This window comes from Budorcas taxicolor, chromosome 9 (assembly GCF_023091745.1).
Source record: "Budorcas taxicolor isolate Tak-1 chromosome 9, Takin1.1, whole genome shotgun sequence".
Classification (NCBI taxonomy): domain Eukaryota; kingdom Metazoa; phylum Chordata; class Mammalia; order Artiodactyla; family Bovidae; genus Budorcas; species Budorcas taxicolor.
Genome location: NC_068918.1, coordinates 14,550,701 through 14,574,896, shown reverse-complemented (window position 1 = coordinate 14,574,896; position 24,196 = coordinate 14,550,701). Strand labels below are relative to the sequence as shown.

At 43.7% G+C, this 24,196-nt stretch overlaps 1 protein-coding gene across 1 annotated transcript in view; it reads left to right on the top strand.

Annotated features, from left to right (window-relative positions):
- Positions 1 to 278: 278 nt before the first annotated feature.
- The window catches only part of UBE3D (ubiquitin protein ligase E3D), a 159,919-nt gene continuing 136,001 nt past the window's right edge, over positions 279 to 24,196 (top strand). Inside the window, exons 1-3 of the mRNA XM_052645928.1 lie at positions 279 to 355; positions 13,129 to 13,325; positions 16,794 to 16,884. Of these exons, the coding sequence (XP_052501888.1) occupies positions 279 to 355; positions 13,129 to 13,325; positions 16,794 to 16,884 (365 nt within the window). The remainder of the gene's footprint in view (positions 356 to 13,128; positions 13,326 to 16,793; positions 16,885 to 24,196) is intronic.

Below are 24,196 nucleotides of genomic sequence, written 5' to 3'. Positions count from 1 at the left end.
TTCAGAAGCGGAGTGGGAGAACAGTTTGGCTTCCCCTTGCCCACCTTTCTCTGAGCCCTGACCCAAAGGCCGGCTTTGAAAGGGCTCACGCTCGCTGATGGAATCCTCGCGGCGGCGCGCTCTCCGCCCGGCAGGTGGCGCTGTGGGCGGGCGGGCACCCGAGCTCCGGCTCCTTGAGGCCCGCCGCCGCCGCGGCCGCGGTTCCTGCTCGAGCCGCACGTGCAGCCGCTTTCCGGCCCCGGTGGCCGGGTCTCCGGAGCTCCTGGCTGAGCGCCCGCATGGCGACGGTTGCAGCGGAGGCGTGCGTGTTCCTGGAGGTGCGGAGACGGCTGCAGAGCGCGCTGCTGATCCTGGGGTAAGGCGGGCGGTGGAGTCTGGCCTCCCAGGCGCAGCCGAGCTCGCTTTTCCGCCGCCCCGGCCGGCTCCGCCTCCCTCGGAATGATAGGGTTTTGAATTTTCTTTTTTCCGTTTGCTTAGAGCGAGCCTCTGGGTTCCTCAAAGTGGAGTAGCCTCTCCACACATGCACACCGCGCGCCCCCGGTTCCCCACCCCGCCTCACCGTCTTCCCGGCTAGCAATCTCGGCATCACCCGAGGGCTTTCTAGAAATGCGTGGTCTCAACTCCATAGCAGACCTGCTGAATAGGAACTTCACGATTCCCGGGATTCAGATGCACATTAAAGTTTGAGGATCCCTAATGTGCAACACTTTTGACAGTGCCCCATGCTTCCAACAAAACAGTGCAGAAAATACGTTGCCCCTTTGGGATCCTGGTTATCTGTTCTAATATGAGAATTTCCTGTTTTGTAAATATACTCCTTTTGTTGTTGTTTTGGTTTCTGCAAAAGCTGTTCTGTATGCAGAGGAACGCACGCACCTGTTCAATGAATGTATGTTCAGTGAACGGCTAGCAAAGGTTGCAGGCTTCTTCTTGGAGCTCTTGGTTTCTTTCATATCTGTAGTTCCTAGGAGAAATCTGCAAAGGTTTAACTTGCTGTTCAATACACAGACAAAAAACTTTCAGGAAAAGTGTTCTCCTTTTTATGGTACCTCGGCTGTTCCCTTGTGACCACTGTTTCAAGTAGAGGGAGTTAGATGTTAAAATCCTGAGAAGCTGATTACACAGAACCACTCTAAAGGTAGACTTCACTCTGGTGTTTAGCCTTCTCTTTCCCTGAAACCCGGTGTAGTGGTTTTGGATTTGGCGTGAGAACTGGTTTCAATCCTAGCTTTACTTCACCAGAGTAAAATCCTTTAATTTGATTTTTTTCCGTTGTAAAATAGGGATTCTTTCTTTCTCTTTTTCTGCTGTGTCCTGCCTTTCCCTTTCTCAAATAAGTGCTTCATGTCCAATTCAAATTCACCTTGTAAAGTTATTCTGAGCCCAAAACCTTAGGCAAAAGGAAACAAGACAACATCCTTACTTCCCCTCATCAAAGGGACCCTTCCTGGTTCCCCTGGATAACTCTTCCTTCTTTAAGCTAGTTAAGAAACCTAACATTGCTGGACTCCTGCATCGTCCCTAGTGTTCTCTGGCTGTTGAGATTTATCAGCAGACGATTGCCCCAACCCAAAATGTAGCTACTATTCTAATTTCATTCAGCAAAGATCAGTTTGCCATTTCCTGACTCATGCATAAATGGATTCATATAGTATGTACTTGTTTGTTTCTGCTTTCTCCTACTGTGTTTCTGAGATTCATGTTTCATCTGTTAATATGTTATCACATGGATCAATAGTCCGTTCGTTTTTTCTCTGCCAAGTGGTTTTCCACTGTATGAATATATGACAATTCATTATTCATTCTTCTTTTGCTGGATATTTTGTGTGATTCTCAAGCCAGCTTATTATGAATAAAACTTGTACATTGTTGTATTTGTGCTGGGTCATAGGGTATGTGCTCAGCCGTGCCTGACTCTTTGCAGCCCCATTGACTGTAGCCCACCAGCCCCCTCTGCCCTTGGAGCTTTCCAGGCAGAAATACTGGAGCGGGTTGCCACTTCCTACTCCAGGAGATCTTGCTTACCCAGGGGTCAAATCCATACCTCTTGTGTCTGCTGCATTGGCAGGCAGATTCATTTGTAACTGGTGCCATCTAGATGACTTGACTTAATGGGAAACTGCTGAAGGAAGTGTTCTCCAAAGCTGTTTATACCAGGTCATACTCTAGCCAGGAAAAAAAAAGAAGAATTCCAACAAATTGACTTTCTTGTCTGCATTTAGTGTTGTCAGTTTGGGATTTTAGCTCTTCTAGTGGATTAAAGTAGTATCTCGTTGTCATTTCAATTTGTATTTCCTTGATTAATAATGTTGGGCACCTCTTCATTTGCCTTGTGGTCATTCATATATGTTCCTATCTCAAGTGTCTTCTACTATCAGGTTGTCTTATTGTTGAATTTTAAAGAGTTCTTCGTATAGTCTGGAAATAAAATCTTTTTTGTTTGTGCCTGTGAGTATGAGAATATTCTCTCTCTATCTGTAGCTTACCTTTTAATTTTCTTCATAGTGCCTTTTGATGAACAGAAAGTCTTAAGTATAGTGAAGTCCAGTGTACTGCACCTTTTTTTCTTCAACAATTGGTGTTTTTTGTGTCTTAAGAAATCTTTGCCTACCTCCAAGTCGTAAGACTTTTTCCTATGTCTATTTTCTAGGAATTGCATTGTTTCATTGTTTACATTTAGGTCTGTGATCATGTCAAATTACCTTTTGCATTTGGCATCAGGTAGGTGTCAAAGGTTTTTTTTTTTCTAGAATATCTCCATTTGTTCCATCACTGTTAATTAAATGGCTGTCATTTCTTTCATTGAAATAACTCAGTATATTTGTCAGAAATCAGCTGACTACACTGTTTTCATGTTATGTCTTTTTTACCCTTTTACTCTCAACCTGTGTCTTTATGTGCAGAATTTTAAAAGCTTGTACTAAGTGGAGTTTAAAAAAAAAATCCATTCTGACAATCTCTTTATTTTAATTGGAATTTTTAGTCTATTTACAGTTAGTGTAAATGATATGATTTTTATTATTTTCCTAAGCCTAAAAGAAATACCTAGCATCTCATCATTAAGTGTGATAATTTTGACTTTTTGGAAAAAGTCTGTTTGGTACATTGCATAGTCCCTTTCTATTCCTAGTTTACTAAAGGTTTTTATCATGAATAGATACTGTGTTTTCTGTAATGATTTCTGCACGTATTGTGATGGTCCTGTTTTTTCCCTTTATTCTTTACATTTGTGAATTGCATTAGGAAAATCTTTATGTTAAACCATCTTATCATTCCTAGGATAGACCTTGGCCATTCATTCATTAAATCCACAGATGTTTACAGAGTTCCTGTTCTAGGGCCCAAACTAAGATTCTAGGTGCTAGGTATACAGCTAGATGAAAATAACAGCAAAGATGAAAGTATTTGCTCTCGATGAGCTTACAGTCTAATGGTGGCAAGAGGTGGGCCGAAAACACACAAATATTAACACACAAGGCTTTAGGAAAAGTAAAACAGAAAAAGGGATAGGGAAAAAAACTTCCAACCCTTTATTCCAAATGAAAAACTAACATTGGAGCAATAAACTGAAAGGGGTGATGTTTGGAAATGTGTGATACCCAGTGAAAGACTGTCATCCTCCAAGAGAACAGAAATAGGAAGGGGTGCATGGTTCAGAGAGATGTGGGTGGGCCGGTGGAGCACACAGGAAAGGCTATTACAGGGATGTGCTCTCCAGGAAATGGAAATGACCACCAGGAAATGACCTACTCCAGGAAAACCAATGACCTTCCTCCAGGAAAACCAACCAACCAAACAAAAATCCTTTCTGATCTGCAGCGTTTATTGATTCCTGAGGTGTAAATACTTTCACTGTAGATGATGTCAAACTACCAAAGTGAGGTCAGTTGGTTTGCATAATACCTGGAATTTTAACAACTGGCTCTAGTATATCACTGGGTCTTAGAAACCATTGAAAGGACCCTAGCTTGGACTCAGTGAGAGGTGAAGTCATTAGATGGTTTCAAGCAGTTTCTGAAAAAATACAAGAGAATAGTGACAGAAGCCTCACAGGTAAAAAGTGTGGGCAATTAGGGTCTCAAGGACTTTGTTTTGAAACAGTCGTGAACTTGAGGGTAAGTTGCTGTCACTCTTGAATATTTTTTTTACTCTGAATTTTCCTACAAACGAGAACATTCTCCTACACAACCAGCATGCAACTCTCAAAACTGGGAAATGTGTTACTGCTGTCTTACAGTCTGGCCTTATTCAGGTGTTTCCAGTTGTCTGCTTAATATCTGTAATAGCAAAGGGATCCAGTTCAGAGCAACGCCCTGCATCCTCATGTTTTCTTCACCTCTTTCAGTCTAGAAGAGGTCCTCGGTTTTCCTTGACTTTAATGATATAACTTTGAAGATTCTCACCCAATTATTTTGTAGAATATCCCTCCATTTGGTTTTGTCTTATGTTTCCTCAAGATTCAGTTCAGTTCAGTTCAGTTCAGTTGCTCAGTCGTGTCCAACTCTTTGCAACCCCATGAATGGCAACATGCCAGGCCTCCCTGTCCATCACCAACTCCCGGAGTTCACTCAGATTCACGTCCATCGAGTCAGTGATGCCATCCAGCCATCTCATCCTCTGTCGTCCCCTTCTCCTCCTGCCCCCAATCCCTCCCAGCATCAAAGTCTTTTCCAATGAGTCAACTCTTCGCATGAGAGATTCAGGTTATACATCTTTTGCAGGAATATCACAAAATCAATGCTGTGTTCTCATTGCGTCCTGTTAGGGGGCACACGATTTTGATTTGTTCAATTAAAGTTCATGTTAACTTTGAAAACTTAAATAAGGTGGTATCTGCCAGGCTTCTTCACCATAAATTACCCTTTTTCTTTTCATTATCAATAAGTGTTAATTGGAGAGCTTCTTTGAGAGTATGGAAATGCTCTATTCCTCCTCATACTTTTATTTTATTCACTGATTTATTTATTACAATTTTTAGTTGAGGTACAGTCACTCATTTATTTACACCCACATCACTATGTACCCATAGTTGTGTTTCATTCAGTGGGTTACTTTTTTTTTCTCAGATTACAGCCAGATGTGGCCAGGGAAGTCCCTTCAAGATGATGTCTATTTCTTTGCTTGCGTTTTTTTTTTTAAATATTCTTTGATTTCCTCTTTACTTAGTTGCACAGTTCCAAACTTAGTTCCAGACTCAGGCTCATCTCATTCTTTTCTCATCCCAACCTTGGATGTAGTTATTTTTTCCAAGAAACTCTGTTTTGTTTCATTTTTTTTTTTTCATTTGTTTTTAAGTAGAAAATGACCTTTGGAAACCAAGATCTCGGTATAGAGTATGCTAATTATTATTGGAGTGTCACTTCTCCCAGACCCTCTACTAGACAGAACTAGTCTGTGTATGGCATTGTATTATGTTTATGTATTCATGTATAGGTGTATTTGTAAATATATCAGGTCCATGAATCAAGGCAAATTGGAAGCAAACAGGAGATGGCAAGAGTGAACATCGACATTCTAGGAATCAGCAAACTAAGAGGGACTGGAATGGGTAAATTTAACTCAGATGACCATTATATCTACTACTGCGGGCAGGAATCCCTTAGAAGAAATGGAGTAGCCATCATGGTCAACAAAAGAGTCCAAAATGCAGTACTTGGATGCAATCTCAAAACTGTTTGTTTCCAAGGCAAACCATTCAATATCACAGTAATCCAAGTCTATGCCCCAACCAGTAACGCTGAAGAAGCTGAAGTTGAATGGTTCTATGAAGACCTACAAGACCTTCTAGAACTAACACCCAAAAAAGATGTCCTTTTCATTATAGGGGACTGGAATGCAAAAGTAGGAAGTCAAGAAACACCTGGAGTAACAGGCAAATTTGGCCTTGGAATATGGAATGAAGCAGGACAAAGACTAATAGAGTTTTGCCAAGAAAATGCACTGGTCATAGCAAACACCCTCTTCCAACAACACAAGAGAAGACTCTACACTTGGACATCACCAGATGGTCAACACCGAAATCAGATTGATTATATTCTTTGTAGCCAAAGATGGAGAAGCTCTATACAGTCAACAAAAACAAGGAGCTGACTGTGGCTCAGATCATGAACTCCTTATTGCCAAATTCAGACTTAAATTGAAGAAAATAGGGAAAACCACTAGACCATTCAGGGATGATCTAACTCAAATCCCTTATGATTATACAGTGGAAGTGAGAAATAGATTTAAAGGACTAGATCTGATAGATAGAGTGCCTGATGATGGAGGTTAGTGACATTGTACAGGAGACAGGGATCAAGACCATCCCCATGGAAAAGAAATGCAAAAAAGCAAAATGGGTGTCCAAATAGCTGTGAAAACAAGAGAAGCGAAAAGCAAAGGAGAAAAGGAAAGATATAAGCATCTGAATGCAGAGTTCCAAAGAATAGCAAGAAGAGATAAGAAAGCCTTCCTCAGCGATCAGTGCAAAGAAATAGAGGAAAACAATAGAATGGGAAAAACTAGAGATTTCTTCAAGAACATTAGAGATACCAAGGGAACATTTCATGCAAAGATGGGCTCGATAGAGGACAGAAATGGTTTGGACCTAACAGAAGCAGAAGATATTAAGAAGAGGTGGCAAGAATACACAGAAGAACTGTACAAAAAAGATCTTCATGACCCAGATAATCACGATGGTGTGATCCCTGACCTAGAGCCAGACATCCTGGAATGTGAAGTCAAATGGGCCTTAGAAAGCATCACTACGAACAAAGCTAGTGGAGGTGATGGAATTCCAGTGGAGCTATTTCAAATCCTGAAAGATGATGCTGTGAAAGTGCTACACTCAGTATGCCAACAAATGTGGAAAACTCAGCAGTGGCCACAGGACTGGAAAAGATCAGTTTTCATTCCAATCCCAAAGAAAGGCAATGGAAAAGAATGCTCAAACTACTGCACAATTGCACTCATCTCACATGCTAGTAAAATAATGCTCAAAATTCTCCAAGCCAGGCTTCAGCAGTACGTGAACCATGAACTTCCAGATGTTCAAACTGGTTTTTGAAAAGGCAGAGGAACCAGAGATCAAATTGCCAACATCTGCTGGATCATGGAAAGAGCAAGAGAGTTCCAGAAAAACATCTATTTCTGCTTTATTGACTATGCCAAAGCCTTTGACTGTGTGGATCACAATAAACTGTGGAAAATTCTGAAAGAGATGGGAATACCAGACCACCTGACCTGCCTCTTGAGAAACCTATATGCAGGTCAGAAAGCAACAGTTAAAACTGGACATGGAACAACAGACTGGTTCCAAATAGGAAAAGGAGTACGTCAAGGCTGTGTATTGTCACCCTGCTTATTTAACTTACACGCAGAGTACATCATGAGAAACGCTGGGCTGGAAGAAGCGCAAGCTGGAATCAAGATTGCAGGGAGAAATATCAATAACTTCAGTATGCAGATGACACCACCCTTATGGCAGAAAGTGAAGAGGAACTAAAAAGCCTCTTGATGAAAGTGAAAGTGGAGAGTGAGAAAGTTGGCTTAAAGCTCAACATTCAGAAAACGAAGATCATGGCATCTGGTCCCATCACTTCATGGGAAATAAATGGGGAAACAGTGGAAATACTGTCAGACTTTATTTTTGGGGGCTCCAAAATCACTGTAGGTGGTGACTGCAGCCATGAAATTAAAAGATGCTTACTCCTTGGAAGAAAAATTATGACGAACCTAGATAGCATATTGAAAAGCAGAGACATTACTTTGCCAACAAAGGTCCGTCTAGTCAAGGCTATGGTTTTTCCAGTGGTCATGTATGGATGTGAGAGTTGGACTGTGAAGAAAGCTGAGTGCTGAAGAATTGATGGTTTTGAACTGTGGTGTTGGAGAAGACTCTTGAGAGTCCCTTGGACTGCAAGGAGATCCAACCAGTCCATTCTGAAGGAGATCCGCCCTGGGATTTCTTTGGAAGGACTGATGCTGAAGCTGAAACTCCAGTACTTTGGCCACCTCATGCGAAGAGTTGACTCATTGGAAAAGACTCTGATGCTGGGAGGGATTGGGGGCAGGAGGAGAAGTGGATGACAGAGGATGAGATGGCTGGATGGCATCACTGACTCGATGGACATGAGTCTGAGTGAACTCCAGGAGTTGGTGATGGACAGGGAGGCCTGGTGTGCTGCGACTCATGGGCTCGTGAAGAGTCAGACACGACTGTGCGATTGAACTGAATTCAAATATAACACAGCTATATTTATTAACTTTATTTATTACTTTGATGCAAATGTAATTATGGTTTTGGATTATGAATTTTATATCAAGTTGCTCAGTAGTGTCTGACTCTGTGACCCCACGTACTATGCAGTCCATGGAATTCTCCAGGCCAGAATACTGGAGTGGGTAGCCTTTCCCTTCTCCAGGGGATCTTCTCAACCAAGGGATCAAAGCCAGGTCTCCTGCATTGCAGGTGGACTCTTTACCACCAGAGCCACCAGGGAAGTCCTAAGAATACTGGGGTGGGTAGCCTATCCCTTCTCCATCGGATTTTCCCAACCCAAGAATCAAACCAGGGTCTCCTGCATTGCAGGTGAATTCTTTACCAGCTGAGATATCAGGGAAGCCCTAGGAACCATTACAATCAATACATTTTTGCCAATGAGAAATAAGTTTGTTTATATCTGTAGCATAACAGTCTGTGCTTAGGGATTGGACAAACTCTTGGAAAGCATTTTCTGCCTCCTGCTGGTTGTGGAAGCATTTTCCCTGCAAAAAGCTTGTTGGCAAGAGTTTGCGGGAATATGGCAGATAAGGCAAAACTTCGAAGACCAGTCTGTTCAATTTTGAAGTGTTGATTGTGTGATGGGCAGTCAGGCCTGTTGTGGAGAAGAATGGTGCCCTTTCTGCTGACTGCTCCCTTTTGCAGGCATCACATCAGTTTGCTAAGCATAGTTCTCAGATGTACTGGTTTCACCAGGATTCAGAAAGCTGATCAAATGGGCAGCAGACCACCAAACAGTGGTGCCCACTACCTTTTTTTTAGTGCAAGTTTGGCTTCGGGAAGTGCTTTGTAGCTTCTTCTCTGTCCAGCCATTGAGCTGGTCGTCACCAGTTGTCACATAAAATCCATTTTTTGTTGCATGTCACAGTCCGATGAAGAGATGGTTCGTTGCTGCGTAGAATAAGAGAAGACGGCACTTCAAAACAATGGTTTCTTTGATGTTCAGTCAGCTCGTGAGACACTCACTCACCGAGCTTTTTCACCTTTCCACTTTGCTTCAAATGCTGAATGACTGTAGAATGGTTGATGTCGAGTTGTTCAGCAACTTCTCCTGAGGTTGTAAGAGGATCAGTTTGGATGATGCTCTCAGTTGGTTGTTGTAAACTTCTGATGCCCAGCCACTGCGCTGCTCGTCTTCAAGGCTCGTCTCCTTTGCAAAATTTCCTGAACCACCAGTACACGGCACGATCATGAGCTGTTCCTGGGCCAAATGTGTTGTTGGTGTTGCAACTTGTTTCTACTGCTTTACAACCCATTTCGAATTCAAATGAGAAAATCGCTGGAATTTGCTTTTTCTGTAGCATCATTTCCATAGTATAAAATAAATATAAAATAAATAGCAAGTAATAAATCGTTGACAAAACATTGGGAATGTACATTAAAATGATATATAATATAATCACATTTATTTAGAATATAATCCAATATCAAATAGCAAATTTCAGCACTGCGAAAGTGCAGGTACTTTTGTGCTAGCCTAAATGGCATCCCACTCCAGTACTCTTGCCTGGAAAACCCCATGGATGGAGGAGCTTGGTGGGCTACAGTCCATGGAGTCCTGAAGAGTCGGGCACAACTGAGCGACTTCACTTTCACTTTTCACTTTCATGCATTGGAGAAGGGAATGGCAACCCACTCCGGTGTTCTTGCCTGGAGAATCCAAAGGACGAGGGAGCCTGGTGGGCTGCCGTCTGTGAGGTCGCACAGAGTCGGACACGACTGAAGTGACTTAGCAATATATGCGCTGGAAATCGTGATTTCACCCAAGTATTTCAGATTCTAGCCTACTACCACAGGATCCGTTGTGGTTTTCTCCCTTGCCCTCTTTGTAACTGTTCTCCCACCGTGTGAATCCTGGCTTCCACTGTCCTCATGCCATGTATTAGTATGCTTGGTAAGTTCCACTCTGCACAGTGCGTTTTCCACTGGCATTCTTTCCTACTTCCCTTCCCTCCACTCTTTGTTGACACCCACCTCATCTGCTTGGCTCTGTTACGGACTGAATGTTTCGCTTCCCTGAGAATTCATATGCTGAAGCCCTAAATCCCAGTGCCAGGGTATTAGGAGATGGGGCCTGTGGGAGATAATTAGTTTTCAATGAGGTCATGAGGGTGGAGCCACTATGAGGGGGTTCCTATCCTTAGAGGAAGACACACCAGAGCTTCCTATCCCTGCCAGATGAGGAGACAGAAGGCCAAGACGGAGGCCCTCTCCAAGAGCGGAGCCTGGCAGCTTCTTGATCTTGAACTTCTCAGACTCTGGAACTGTAAGAAATCAATGTTGTTTAAGCCATCCATTCTGTGGTGTGTTGTTATGGCCACCTGAGCAGACCAAGACGGGCCCAGAAACTCCATGGTGAGACAGGGCATCCTCGCTGGGCGGCCCCCCTGGCCGCCACTCTCCTCCCCCTGCGGGGTTTCTTCCATCTGCCCCAGGCCGCGGTGGTGCTCCCGCCCTTGGGAAGGTGCCTACCTTTCTCTGCCCTGTGTAACTGAGTTTTTCAGGAAGGGGATGGCGGGGAAAGAGTGGTAAGCCAGGGATGGGGGTGCCGGAGACCTGGGAACCTGGTGGTTTCCTTTGAGACACTTCCAAGTGCCAACTGCACGGTTCAGCTTGAAAGTCACTGAAGTAGCCAGCTGGACAAATTGTGCCTGTAGAGCCATGGTTGGCAAACATAGCCCATGAGCCAGATCGAATCGTGGCCTGTTTTGGAACAGCCGGTGAGCTAAGAATGGATTTTATATTTTTTAAAGGGTTGTTAAGGAAAAAAAAAAGTAGACTGTGCCTTGGAGACCATATATGATCTATAAAACCTGAATATTCACCATCTGGCCTTTAATATAGAAAGTTTTCTGACATCTGCTTTAGAGGATTATTTCTTCAACATCATTTCTGAAGACTAGACTTTTGACTAAGTTTGACATTGTCTTCCCTGGAAAAGACTCAGGGTTTTTTTTTTGCTGCTGTTTTTTGTTTCTTAAATAATTTCTGTTTTATTTTTAAAATTCTTGACCTCGCTGGGCACTGTGCGGGATCTGACTAGGAAACAGACCCTTGCCCTTGGCAGCAAAAGCTCAGAGTCCTAACCACTGGACCGCCAGGGAATTCCCAAGACTCTGGTTCTTGATTCTGTATTGCCAGTTAAGTGCAGGTCCACATGCTTCAAAAAGGAACTATCCATAAAAAAATCTTACACTTTCCTAAGGTAAAACAGGAAGCCTGGCCAAGATTCACACCTGAACACAGAGTGTGACCCCTCTACTTGGATGACGTTCAGGCGGGTGGCCCACCTTCTGCACATCAGTGACACTGAGCAGATGGCCTGCTGCTGTGCTTTGCTCCTCTGGTGCAATGCTAAGCATGTTCCAGCTTCACAGGGGGATCACTTCTAGATGTCATCATCCCCTTGTACACTTTTGGTGCCTGGTAGACAGCAGCTGTGTTTTACTCTGTTACTACACCAGGCGATCTGTGTTTGTGGTGGATTGGATCCTCTCTTGCCTGGTATTCATACATCACTAGATTGTTCTCTTCTTTTTTTTAATTCTTAAAATTGACAGTTTTTTTCTCCTGTGCCTTTTGTTTTACGTACTCCTGTCCTCCTTATTGGAGAAGGCAATGGCACCCCACTCCAGTACTCTTGCCTGGAAAATCCCATGGACGGAGGAGCCTGGTAGGGTTCTAAGAGTCTGGGGTCGCTAAGAGTCAGACACGACTGAGCGACTTCACTTTCACTTTTCACTTTCATGCACTGGAGAAGGAAATGGCAACCCACTCCAGTGTTCTTGCCTGGAGAATCCCAGGGACGGGGGAGCCTGATGGGCTGCCGTCTATGGGGTCTCACAGAGTCGGACACGACTGAAGCGACTTAGCAGCAGCAGCAGGCCTCCTTATCAAAATCCTGTATATCAAATACCAACGCGTTACCCTAATTTACTATAAATAACAGAAAACATCATTGAAATGCTGGTCTCAGAAACAATAAGCCACTGACTCATCCGTTCATTATTCACATAACATTTATTTAGTGCTTAGGCCTGGGATAGTCCCAGCCCCTCTCCGCTGCTTCCATAGTCCCCTGTGTTTGTCATGAATAAGTGCAACATCATTTTAATGCTGTCTTGATCATTCCTGTTTTTCTTGCCTGTCCCCTACTTGGGGTGGGGGCAGCGTTCAGAGAAAATGCCCTGTTAGTCGTTGTCCTGTTCCCAGTACCTAGCACATTGTAGAACCAAAAAAAGGGGTGTTGAGTGAGTGAATAAATGTCCAAACCACACTAGGGTCAAGGGAAGCAAAGGTGAATAAGCCACTGTCTTAGGCAGCCTTGTTGCGTTTTCTGGCCAGAAGTACTTTGATGAACTAGGGAGTGATGTCTGACCGACCAGCATTCCGTTGTGCTGGTTCACAGAAGCTGAAGACAGAGAGAGTGGTGAGACAGAAGAGGGGATGTCAGGAAAGGAAGTGGCCTGCTGTGCAACAGAATGGCTGGGGGCGGCGAGGAGGCGGTGTCCTGGCTTCAGTTCCGGGAGGAAGCCCAGGGCTAGAGAAGAGATTGGCACTCAGGATCATTAGCAAGGGGAAAAAAGTGCACGCTTTAAATGCATGGTTAACATTAAAAAAAAAAGAAGCGAAAAGAATGAAAAATATGTCTGTGAACTTTAATGTTACATTGACAGAAGAAAGTACTCTGACCTCATTTAACAGATCCGGTTCTTTTATGACAGCTTCACTGCTGTTTTTTTATCCTGGGACAGTGACTAGACTCAGGGCCCTGATTGAAGAACAGAGGGCTCCTTGGCCATTTTAGTTTCTTTCATCATCTGGTTTTCATCCATGTGAAATCATCTCTCGCCTCTTCTAATTCCCAGGGATTCCAAGGAAGGAGGTCTGCCCATGGCTGTTTCGGTAACGCCGTCCTCGCTCCGGATGCAGAGCCCCGGCGGCTGCACGGAGCTCCGGCTGCCGGCAGGGGTCAGGCTCGCGCCGTCCTCCTGCCGCGGGCTGCAGCACGTGCCCGGGGACGGGCTGCACCTGCGGCTGCACGCGCGGGCCGAGTGCCGCCCAGGTGAGTAGCGCTGGCCTTTCTGTCTCTGCAGTTGCTTTTTCATTATAAATCAAAGGTGATTTTTTTTTTAAGTTGAACTTTTCCCAAGGGATCAGGCTCATCACCTGCAGGAAAGAGCTGAGGGTCCGAAAGATCTGGGTTGTTTTTTTTTTTTTTTTGCCAACACTGCTCATTATTAAGTGCATGCAGTTGAACAGGTCACTTTGTTTCTTTCAGGCTTTTTTGAGAGTCTTTTGTTTTTTTCTTTTCTTTTTCCTAAGAAACTGCATTTTTTTAAAGAGCGATTTCAGGTTCACAGCACAATGAAGCAGAACGTACAGAGGTTTTTCCATGCCCTCCCTGCTTTGTTTCTTTAACTGTAAAATAACCTGGCTCACAGAATTGATGGGAAGATGAAATCAGAAGGCGAGTGTGCCAGACCTGGTTGATTTTAAAGCCTTATACAAAGGCATTCAGACCAGAGAACGCAATGATGGAAAGGATCCCATTCATGTAGGGACATTTCTAACTAGAGAGAGTAGGACATTGGGTTGGCCAAAGAGTTCTTTTGGATTTTTCCAGAAGATGTTAAAACCCAAGTGAAATTTTTGGCCAGCCCAATAGAAAGATTCAGAAATGAAGTTTGATGTGTCATTTGACTTTGATTGTTGTTATGCCTGTTAGACTTCCGTATGGTGTATGGATTCAGTAAGACCATAGAATCGTTTCTGAAAATAATTTAATGACCTTATTGGTACATTTCCTTTCTTGCCATGTGATTGTTGTGCTTCGGAGGATTGAAAATGCTGTTAAAGGGGGAAACAGAGGCTGTAGTAAATAGCTGTGATGTTCATTCTCTGAGAAGGATTAAAGTTCTTAACAGCTGCATTTGGGATTTCTCTGTTGCCGCGTGGATATGAAGCCTTTTATCTGAGCAGCAAGGAGCCCTGAGGTGGAGTCAGCAAGATTGTAACCAAGAGCTCTTGGGGAGATGTCAGGCTTTCCTAGAGCCTCTGCCCTGGCGTTTGAAAGGAAAGAGAAGTAGAGGGAGTTTCACTTCTTTTTTGCTGGAGAGTGATTTTTGCTCAAGTACTGGATGAGTGAAAAATCAGTCTGAGTTGAGCAGGGTTGGTTATAGGACAGAAATGTCCTGGAGCTGAAGTGGCATAGGATAAACGTAAGAATGACTGTTGGAATAACCGTGGAAGGAGGGATGGGCCTTTGAGATGGGACATAGACTAACAGACGCTCTGAGAGTACCTGATGATGGGCGGGGGGAGGGTGGTTTCAGGAAAGAGGCTTTGGGAGTCTGAGAGGCCTTGGAAGTCTGACTCCTGTGACGTCCTTGCCTTTCTTTAGCGATGATGAACAGTAACCACTGCAGGAATCGGGGGTCACATCTGGAAACTGGGGACAAGCAGGCGTGAAAGCCACAGTGGAGTGTTTTCAAATCTGCTGCTGGTTTTCTGGGACGATGATTTTAGGTCCCATACCGAGGAGGCATGGAAACCTTCCAGAGACAGAATTAGTTTGTTGCCTACGCATATTCTGTAACAGTTATTAGACAAATAGCAAAACTTCAACTAATTTTTTAAATTTAAATAAACAAACATTATTGTTTGATTTTAACTGTCAGACACAATAAACTGACTGCTGTGTGTGGGTGTGCATATTGTTTGGATCTCCAGTTTCTTTACATTTTTCACACATATTTTGCTTAACCATCTGAAAAGAAAAACCATTCAGAGTCCTGTTCTGCAGTGCATGAAGGGGTATGCAAAATAGATTCCTCAGTGGTTAATTGCTTTAGTGCTTTCCACATAATAGTGGTGAATAAAGCTTTGCTGAAGGGATAAATATCAGATAGGTACAAAATATCAGATAGGCTCATACTATTGTAAACGTAAATCAAAATCTGTGGTAGGAAGCAAAGTTTTAGCATTCAATCTTATGTTTCGAAATTTTTGCAAAGTAAACTTTTCAACTATAAGAATACCCTTTTAAGGACTACAGTAGACATATTGTTACACTGTTCTGAACACATAGGTCAGGTGTGACCCTTGACCCAGAACTGACTGCAGTAAAATTTGATGTAGCATCAGCATTGAATTCATCCCCAGGCAGCAGTACTTCCCAGGATGCCTCTATCAAAAGGTTCTGACTTGAACCTGAGCCTGCATCCTGCTGGGTGAGCAGCAGAGGGCAGTGTGTCGTTGAAAATGTGTTTATCCCTCCTGAAAAGAAAATCAGGGTTGTCTTATTTTCTGCTCAAAGTTAAAGAATACTGTTGGCTTCACCTTAGTGCTACAGGGCAGTCTTAGAAATTAAACAGAAGAATTTTTAACTCTCAAGGCTTAAACTTTCTAGCATGGTTGTTTTTAAAAAGATCTTAAGATACAAAGTAACATAACAAAGTTCAAATGGCTTGATTCTAATGGATATAACCTCATTTCTTCAGACTTTTTTGTATCTAATTTTTTTAAATTTATTTTTTATTTTATTTATTCTTGGCTGCGCAGTCTTCATTGCTGCATGCAGACTTTCTCTAGTTGCAGTGAGCTGGGTCTCCTCTCTAGTTGTGGTGTGTGGGTTTCGCACTGCGGTGTTGCACAGCACGGGATCTAGGCACATGAGCGCAGTTGCCCCGTGGCATGTGGAATCTTCCCAGACTAGGGATTGAACCCGTGTCCCCTGCGATGGCAGGGGGATTCTTAACCATTGGACTACCAGGGACGCCTCAGACTTTTTAATAGATATTTTTGTGGATTGGGTGTTTTGTTCTTTGGGGTTTTTTGGAAATTAAAGTTTCTTTTCTTTGTGAATGAAATAACAGAAACTAAGGGAACATTCTGTCTTACATTGCTCTTTCATATACTATGGGAAACATTTGTTTTCCCACAGCTTTAATCAGAAATTGAATTTTGCTCTTGTAAGATGGAACTGTTCTTAGGAGCTATTTCATTCCCAGAGACCTGCCCAATAAAGACCAATTTCAAGATTGATATTGCTTGTACAGACTGATACGATCCAGACCGGACATCAGCTTTGTTTAAATCGAATTAAATTTAAGAACTCTGTTTACCAGCAGTCTCAGTGATGAAAAACTGTCCCTAAGTCTAGCAGAAGAAAGCTGAGGAAGGAGAAGCTGTGTGTAGGTAGCTCGATGTGGAAGAAATAGTTCTTTCTCTCTCATCTTTAGTGTTGGTATTTCTAGAATGAGGGAGATAACTCGGTGGTATGTTACATACATAATTTTTAGGGCAATACCTAGCTGTGAAACATGTAGCAGAATCTGGTGTTTTTTAAAAAACATTCCCAATATTTGCTTGGTGTTGAGTCATCAGATAATACTAATTAAGTGTGTACTTCTGGGTAGATCATAAACAGTGTTTATTGGTGATAATTTATTGCAGCTATTAAACTCTTTAAGTGTGTCAATGTATTTACCCCAAACCTCTTAAGATGTGCTGTTTCCTTGATTTCCTCTAGAACTGATTTCAGTGTTTAATCAAAGCTCACAAGCCCAAGAATGTTGCACGTTTTATTGCCAGTCCTGTGGTGAAGTCGTCATAAGGGACAGGTAAGGAGCACGTTTAGCACTGACTCATTCTGTGCCTGGCAGTGGCTGTTCTCTTTTTCCATCAGAATTTTTGAAGGAACTGCCAAGAGGGCAGTCTGCAGCCTTCAGATGAGAGCCAGCTCAATGTCACTTTTTTGAACCCGAGCAGCCCACAGACTCCAGCAGTCACGGGGCAGCTAGGTCTCCTGCAGCTGACAAAGGGGACAGCAGGCTGCTGGCTTTGAGGGACGGGGGCTTGTCTTGGGCGCAGGAGCCTGTGTAAACTAGCCCCTCTCCTCTGAAATCAGACACGACAGCTATCACATGTTGTAGGCATCATCCTGGTGAATGAGCTTTCCCACATGAAGTGCCTTTTCTAAATAACAGAAGCTTTTTCAGCCAGTTTTTTTTTTTTTACTTGAGCTATTTCTATTAGTGCCTTTCTAAAATCTGTTTCCTATTTCCCTGCTTATTAAAACTGCATGTAGAGCACAAATTAACCTTTTCTTGCTGCTTAGGTTAATCTTGTAGCCTGTTCTCGCGGTGTGCAGTGATTTCCCCATTGTGATGGGGAGGGCCCTTTGCTGTACTCTTTGGATTCCCACGTTGTCTCTTTTAATTATTTTTCCTTCTCCTCCTCCTGTCGGCCTTCTTGTTGCCTGGGCATGAACCATTCTCCCTGAATTTTCTAGTCACTCATAGCCTAGAAAGATGGAGCAACCCTTATTACTGTTAACAGTAATATGAAGGAAAAGTTCAGAGCTCTTTGTTAGTGTTTCCTTAGAAACTTAGATGGGAGTGGACACTTGTCCATACCTGAGACCCGCTCCGGCTTTCGGGGTCTTGGTGGAGGGAAGACCCAGTCCTCTCTCTCCCTGGATCCCGGGAGGTGGCCAGTCACTGGGTACTGATATTCCTTCGTTCTCCATACCCCTCCACTTCTTCCACCTCTTAGTCGAGGCCACGGTCCTCTCACCAAAGAGCACTTCCCAAAGGCCCATTCAGGGCCTCCCCAAGCCTCCCATTTCTTCCAGGATAGATTCTGCCAGCCCTCAGCATGCCATGCTGGGTGCTGGAGGAGCTGAACTGTGTTCACCACCACACCCTCCTGTTTCAGTCTTCTTCCTGCACCCCCTTCCTCCCTCACCCCCCAAACCACACACCGTTATTTCCATATGTTCTGTGCACAGCTCTGGTGATGGGCTTGCAGTCCCACAGTCTTTTCACAGGCAGCCCCACCGCAGTCCTTAGTGAAATGTACCTCCTCTCTGGGAACATGCCCATCTTCCTCTGGTTAGCTTCTCTCTAGAGTCAGCATATTCATTAGACTGAATATTCATTGGAAGGACTGATGCTGAAGCTGAAACTCCAATACTTTGGGCCACCTGATGCGAAGAACTGACTCTTTTGAAAAGACTCTGAAGCTGGGAAAGATTGAAGGTGGAGGAGAAGGGGACGACAGAGGATGAGATGGTTGGATGGCATCACCGACTCAATGGACATGAGTTTGAGTGAACTCCGGGAGTTGGTGATGGACAGGGAGGCCTGGCGTGCTGCAGTCCATAGGGTTGCGAAGAGTCAGACACCACTGAGCGACTGAACGGAACTGAACTCAGCAGACTCAGCGTCTCCTGCTGGGAGCCTCCCCTGAACCCTAGGTTGGTTTGTGTACCCCTTGGAGGTTTGTCTGTTGTCTTCCCAATTAAACTGTAGGCTTTGGGTGCAGGGACAGTCTTACATCCCTCCCCACTCCTGTTGAGAGTGCAGTGTGGTGTAGCAGAGATGCGGAAGCCAGACCAACTGGGTTTGTGCCCACTGTTTACTAGCTCTGACCCTGGGGAAATTACTTGACCACTCTGTGCATTCATATTTTTTTTTTTTTTGGTATTATTATTACAAAAATGTAGATAACAATAAGAGCTACCTCCTTAGGGTTTTGGGGAGGATCGAGTGAGTTTAACTGGGAAGCTTTCAGGATGTGACAGCTACTGCTGTGATTCTTACCCTCACCACCGTCTTCATCGTCATCACTGGCGGCAGCCAGCTCAGTGCATTCTCTGTAAATTCTTACCGGTTTGATTGAGATAAATGTAGGGTGCTTATCCTGGCCTTCCATCAGTCTCTCTCACTTGCTCTCTGATTCCTTGGTAGATAAGATCGCAGAAGGTCATGCTCCTGTAAGTACGGGGTCCTGAGCAGAGCACAGTCCGAGTGTTGATCATAGGGAAGCCAGGGGCTTGCTCTGAATCTGCAGAGGAGGGAGATGTCCTCACTCAGATTTTCCAAAGCTGAGGTGGCTGCGGAGCGTGCTGTTGGGGACAGGCCCGCTTGACCCTGGAAGGTTCAGAGGATTCCAGGTTGCCCTGGTATTTAACCAGGAAAGTTTTCCTCCTCTCAGTCTTTCTCAGGCTTTGGTTTAACTGTCATTCAGTCTCTGACACACGCATGCCTCTACAATGAGAGACCTGGGAGTTACAGAGGAGCTTCCCTGGTGGCTTAGAGGGTAAAGCACCTGCCTGCAATGCAGGAGACCTGGGTTCAATCCCTGGGTCGGGAAGATCCCCTGGAGAAGGAAATGCTAACCCACTCCAGTATTCTTGCCTGGAGAATCCCATGGACAGAGGAGCCTGGTAGGCTGTAGTCTGTGGGGTCTCAAAGAGTCGGACATGACTGAGCAGCCTCAGAAAAGTTCACTGGAGGATTAGCATTTCCTGGTGTGCCCGTCTTAAAGAACTAAGCTTGTTCGTTGTCGGCTGATACCGCATCTTGTCTTGTGTCAGTCCCGTTCACGACCTTGAGACCGTGGAACTGGGTGCAAGGGCTGAGGGGCTGATGCTGTGAGCCATACTCACTGCCCCAGTCCTGACCTTTGGAAGCTGTGGGCTGAGGAGCAGAGGGGAGAACGGGACCTGGGCTTGAACTCCAGCTCTGTCCTCAGAGGCTGGGGAACCTTGTCCACATCGCCTCACCTCAGCTCATGTAGTTGTAAGATGGCCTATTTTCCTAACTTGTGAAGAGCGTTTAAGGCCGTAACATGAATTTTAGTGAATACTTGACAAGCTCTTTTGAATCGTCTTTACAGACTCATTCTACCCCCTTTTCCATAATTGGCCTTATCAAAACCAGCAAATTAACCTAGTATAGTGTTTCAAACCTTTTTGATTCAGGACTCCAGATTTTTTAGGCATGCCAGGGAAATGACCCCCTCTTTCCCCTTTTCTTTCTGAGAAGACCCACAGTGGATGTGACTTGCCCTTGCTTAACAGCAAGGCTTCCCTGGACGCCTTCGTGTGTCACAACTGTGGGTCTGACACGTGGAGGCCTCTTGAGCAATGTGGAGAGATCCTCAGTAGGCAACTGAAAGCTTTGCTTCCATCTCAGTCGTAGGCAGCCGGCTCTTTGATGGAAAACCACACTTCCTTCTGTGTCTGCACAAGAACATCATGCCGACCAATTGCATTAAGACCTGTGGTCTTCTCATTTCTCCCTCAGTTATCTGTTCTATGCAGGTGGTAAAGACAGCTGTGCTTGTTAAGTAGAAAGTGAAGCCAAAGGTATTTCAGAGCAGGCTTGTAATCACAGTCAACTCATTGTTGGCATCCTTTTCAGAAAAGCATCTTGGAATATGGTGGTTTATCTTGACAGGAGCTCTCGTGTTGGGAGCAGTGGAGCCGAGTTAAAGATCTGCTTGCTGGCTAATCTTTCTGTCTGGGAACAAGTCACTTTGATTCTCAGTTTCCTCATCTGAAACATTGGTAGGTTCAGTTAGATAGACAGGGAAGAGTCCTGCCAGCATGAAAATTCTGTGGTTAGTGAACCTCAAAAAATTGCACCTTGGCTTCTGTGAATTATGACTATTTGGCTAGTACAAAACTAATGCTTGTTCTTTTTTTTAATGTAAAAGATTCTCATCAAGCAAATTATAGATGCAGAAGACTGTTTAACCTATTAAGACTCATTATGGCTTTTAATACTTATTAGCACCGGGGTGCACAAAATCTGCTAATTACAGCCATCTTTTTTTCTTCATTCAGAGTCACACATTCCTAGCTGTTTGTTTTGGTTGTTTACAAACAAAGAATGTCTTGTTTCTTTACAGTGAAATTCTCCAATTTGCATTCTTATCAGTTCAGCAGAGTTGTTTTGTAAAAATGATCCAACATACACAATTTTTGATTACACTCTTGTTGAGAGTGAAAGTCCCTAATACCAGGCAAGAGCAATAATAAAATTTACTTCATTGTGATTACTCTCTGAACCAGCTAAATGATCATTGTGTTTGGAATTTGGTATGTCTTTTAGAAATAAATGCATGTCAGACTTGAGTTATGTTGGTTGGCTAAGCAGACTTTGAAACCTAAGCCTGCTTTTCAGTCATTTTTGAGGTCTCCTGAGGTCTCTGGAAAGGCCTCCCTGTTCTATCTGCACCACCAGAGCTGGATGTCAGCCCAGCAGCTCTGAGGGCATTGAAACTCTAGCAGGTAACAAGCAGGATAGACTTACTGCAACATAAGATATGTCAGAATATGCACCTAGTTGATTGGTCACCTTGACAGACAAGCTATTATTGCAGTCTGAAAATAACTACTCCTATGAATAGTCACATTTCAATGAAGGAGAACAAAGAAGTGAAAAGAGAGTACAGGCACACACTGAATTATTGGTTCAGTTCAGTTCAGTTCAGTCATTCAGTCATGTCCGACTCTGTGGCCCCATGGACTGCAGCACGCCAGGCTTCCCCATCCATCACCAACTCCTGGAGCTTACTCAACTCATGCCCATCGAGTTGGTGGTGCCATCCAGCCATCTCATCCTCTATCCTTCCCTTCTCCTCCTGCCTTAATCTTTCCCAGCATCAGAGTCTTTTCCAGAGGCAGTTCCTCACATCAGGTGGCCGAAGTAGTGGAGTTTCAGCTTCAGCATCAGTCCTTCCAGTGAATATTCAGGACTGAGAATACATTAAGTGTGTACATAATGATAATAAAATGCAAAGCTAGTTTCATGGTATTTGTAGGCCATCAGTTAAATAATGCCAGCCAAATTTATCTAAATTCCAGCAGCTATGTTTCGAGCTTTAGATACTTGATGGCTTCCTTAAAATTTTTATCATCCACTTGGTTCTAATCCAGTGTGAAAGCTCTGTATTATTACCGTTGTTATTATCAGTGATTAATGGTCACTTTTAAAGCTAAGGCATTCCATTTTCTTCTTTAAGTTTTAAATAAGTACCATCAGTCAATAACATTTATTAAAATTGTGCATTTTAAGTTCTTTTCCCCAAAAGCTTATGCTTAAGATGCATTAAAAATAACTAGCACGTTTATTTTTATTTTTAATTGGAGGAAAATTGCTTTATAATGTTGCATTGGTTTCTATCATACAACATTGTGAATTAGCCATAAGTATACATATGTCCCCTCCCTCTTGAACCTTCCTCCCACCGCTCACTCGCCCCATCCCACCCCTCTAGGTCATCACAGAGCGCTGGGTTGAGCTTCCTGTGTTATATAGTAACTTCCCACCAGCTATCTGTTTTATATATGGTAATGTATATATTTCAATATAACTAGCACATTTTAATTAATTATAATTATGTGTTGCTGTTCATCCTAGAATCTTAAACTGAGAGAAAGTTTAAGAAATTATTTCACTCTTTTTCTGAGCTTCAGCAGGTTTTTACCTAAAAACTACCTTGAAAAAAAATACGATATCTATTTTCTTCAGAAAGTTCTCTTGGGAAGTAAATCCTATCAAAGTTTCAGGGGTTTTGGTAGATATACTTTCAGGAGAGCTGTGATTTAAATATATCTTTTGTTCTTAAAGGATTTATGATTTTTCCAAACATCAGAAAATTTCCTTCTGCTGTAAAAACACTTTTATCTTTGCCATGACTTGTGAATTAGGTGTTTTCTTGCTCGATGTCTTACATAGGTAGCTATGGGATTACGTAGAGCTTTTATTCCCTGTGATTCCGGGTCAAGTTAAGTTAGAAATACCACGTTTTGGGTGAATGTGTGTGAAGTCCCCCAGATCTCTGTAAATCTCAGTGCAGTTTCATTTCTGATGACTCATGAGGTTTTGACATCGCTGCCTTGAACACTGTACTGAGGATCTTGTTTATGGGCACTGTGTGCAGAATGTCTGGGGACAGAGAATCTTAGCGAACTTGTCCAGAGCTAGGAGCCTGTCTAGGACCCCCTGTTATTCTAAGCGGGCACCTTTGTTTGTCTTCCTCCTCATCTTTGTTAAAATTCAAATCTGACCTGTCACTTCCCCACCTTAAATTCTGTGATGCTCCCCAACTGTCTGGAGAACCAGGTCCCCAGCCCTTAGACTGTTGTGTCACACCCCATGTGGTCTGTGCCATCCCACCTTCCCTGTCCCCTTTACTGAAATGTGTGACCAGGAGAGGGAGTATATTCCAAGGGAAAGAGTTTGGTGCCTGGGAAAAAAAGTGAAAGTGTTAGTCACTCAGTCCTGTCCAACTCTGTGCGACCCCATGGACCGTAGCCCGCCAGGCTCCTGTGTCCTAGGGATTGGTGCCTGGAAGACTTGGGGTAAGATCTGGCCTTCATTTATCATCTTTGACTCTGTGAACTTGTACAGATTAGTAAACGTTTCTGAGCCTCCCTTTCCTTCTTTATAACAAGGAAATGGAGATGCTTATCTCACGAAGTTATAGTGGGCATCACATGCAGTAAAGTGTGAGCAGTGCCTACCTGAGGTTTTCTTGAGTTCAGCTGACCTTGTGGACTCACAGTACTGCCATGGACCGTGTTTCTTGCCTGCAGACTGGGCAGTTGTCTGCAGCAGTTCAAGCAAATGGCAAGTCACGTACCCTCCGGGGACCCTTGTCTCCCCGTACAACACAGTTCCAGGTATGAAGTATAAGATTTATATCAGCAGGTGCAGGAGCTATCCTGAGAAGAAGCCTCATACCCTAAGCAGGGATCTTAGGATTCAAAGGGATCTTACAATGATTCTTTTCCATTGTTTTTAATTTTAAAAATTTATTTATTTTTATTTGACTGCACTGGGTCTTAGTTGTGGCATGCAGGGTCTAGTTCCCTGACCAGGAATTGAACCTGGACTCCTTGCATTGGGAATGCAGAGTCTTAGCCACTGAACCCCCAGGGAAGTCACACCTTATGACAGTTCTTTGGCATAGTTTCTAGGGTTCCCTACAAAGGCCTGCATTCAGAGAAGTCCAAAGCATGACATCCTCATTGGATATTTACAGATCATTCAGACTTGTTCCTGGTCCAGATGCGATATGCCAAGCAATGATCTTTTTTATTGCAGTTGGTCTTGACTAGCAATATAATCAATGCCT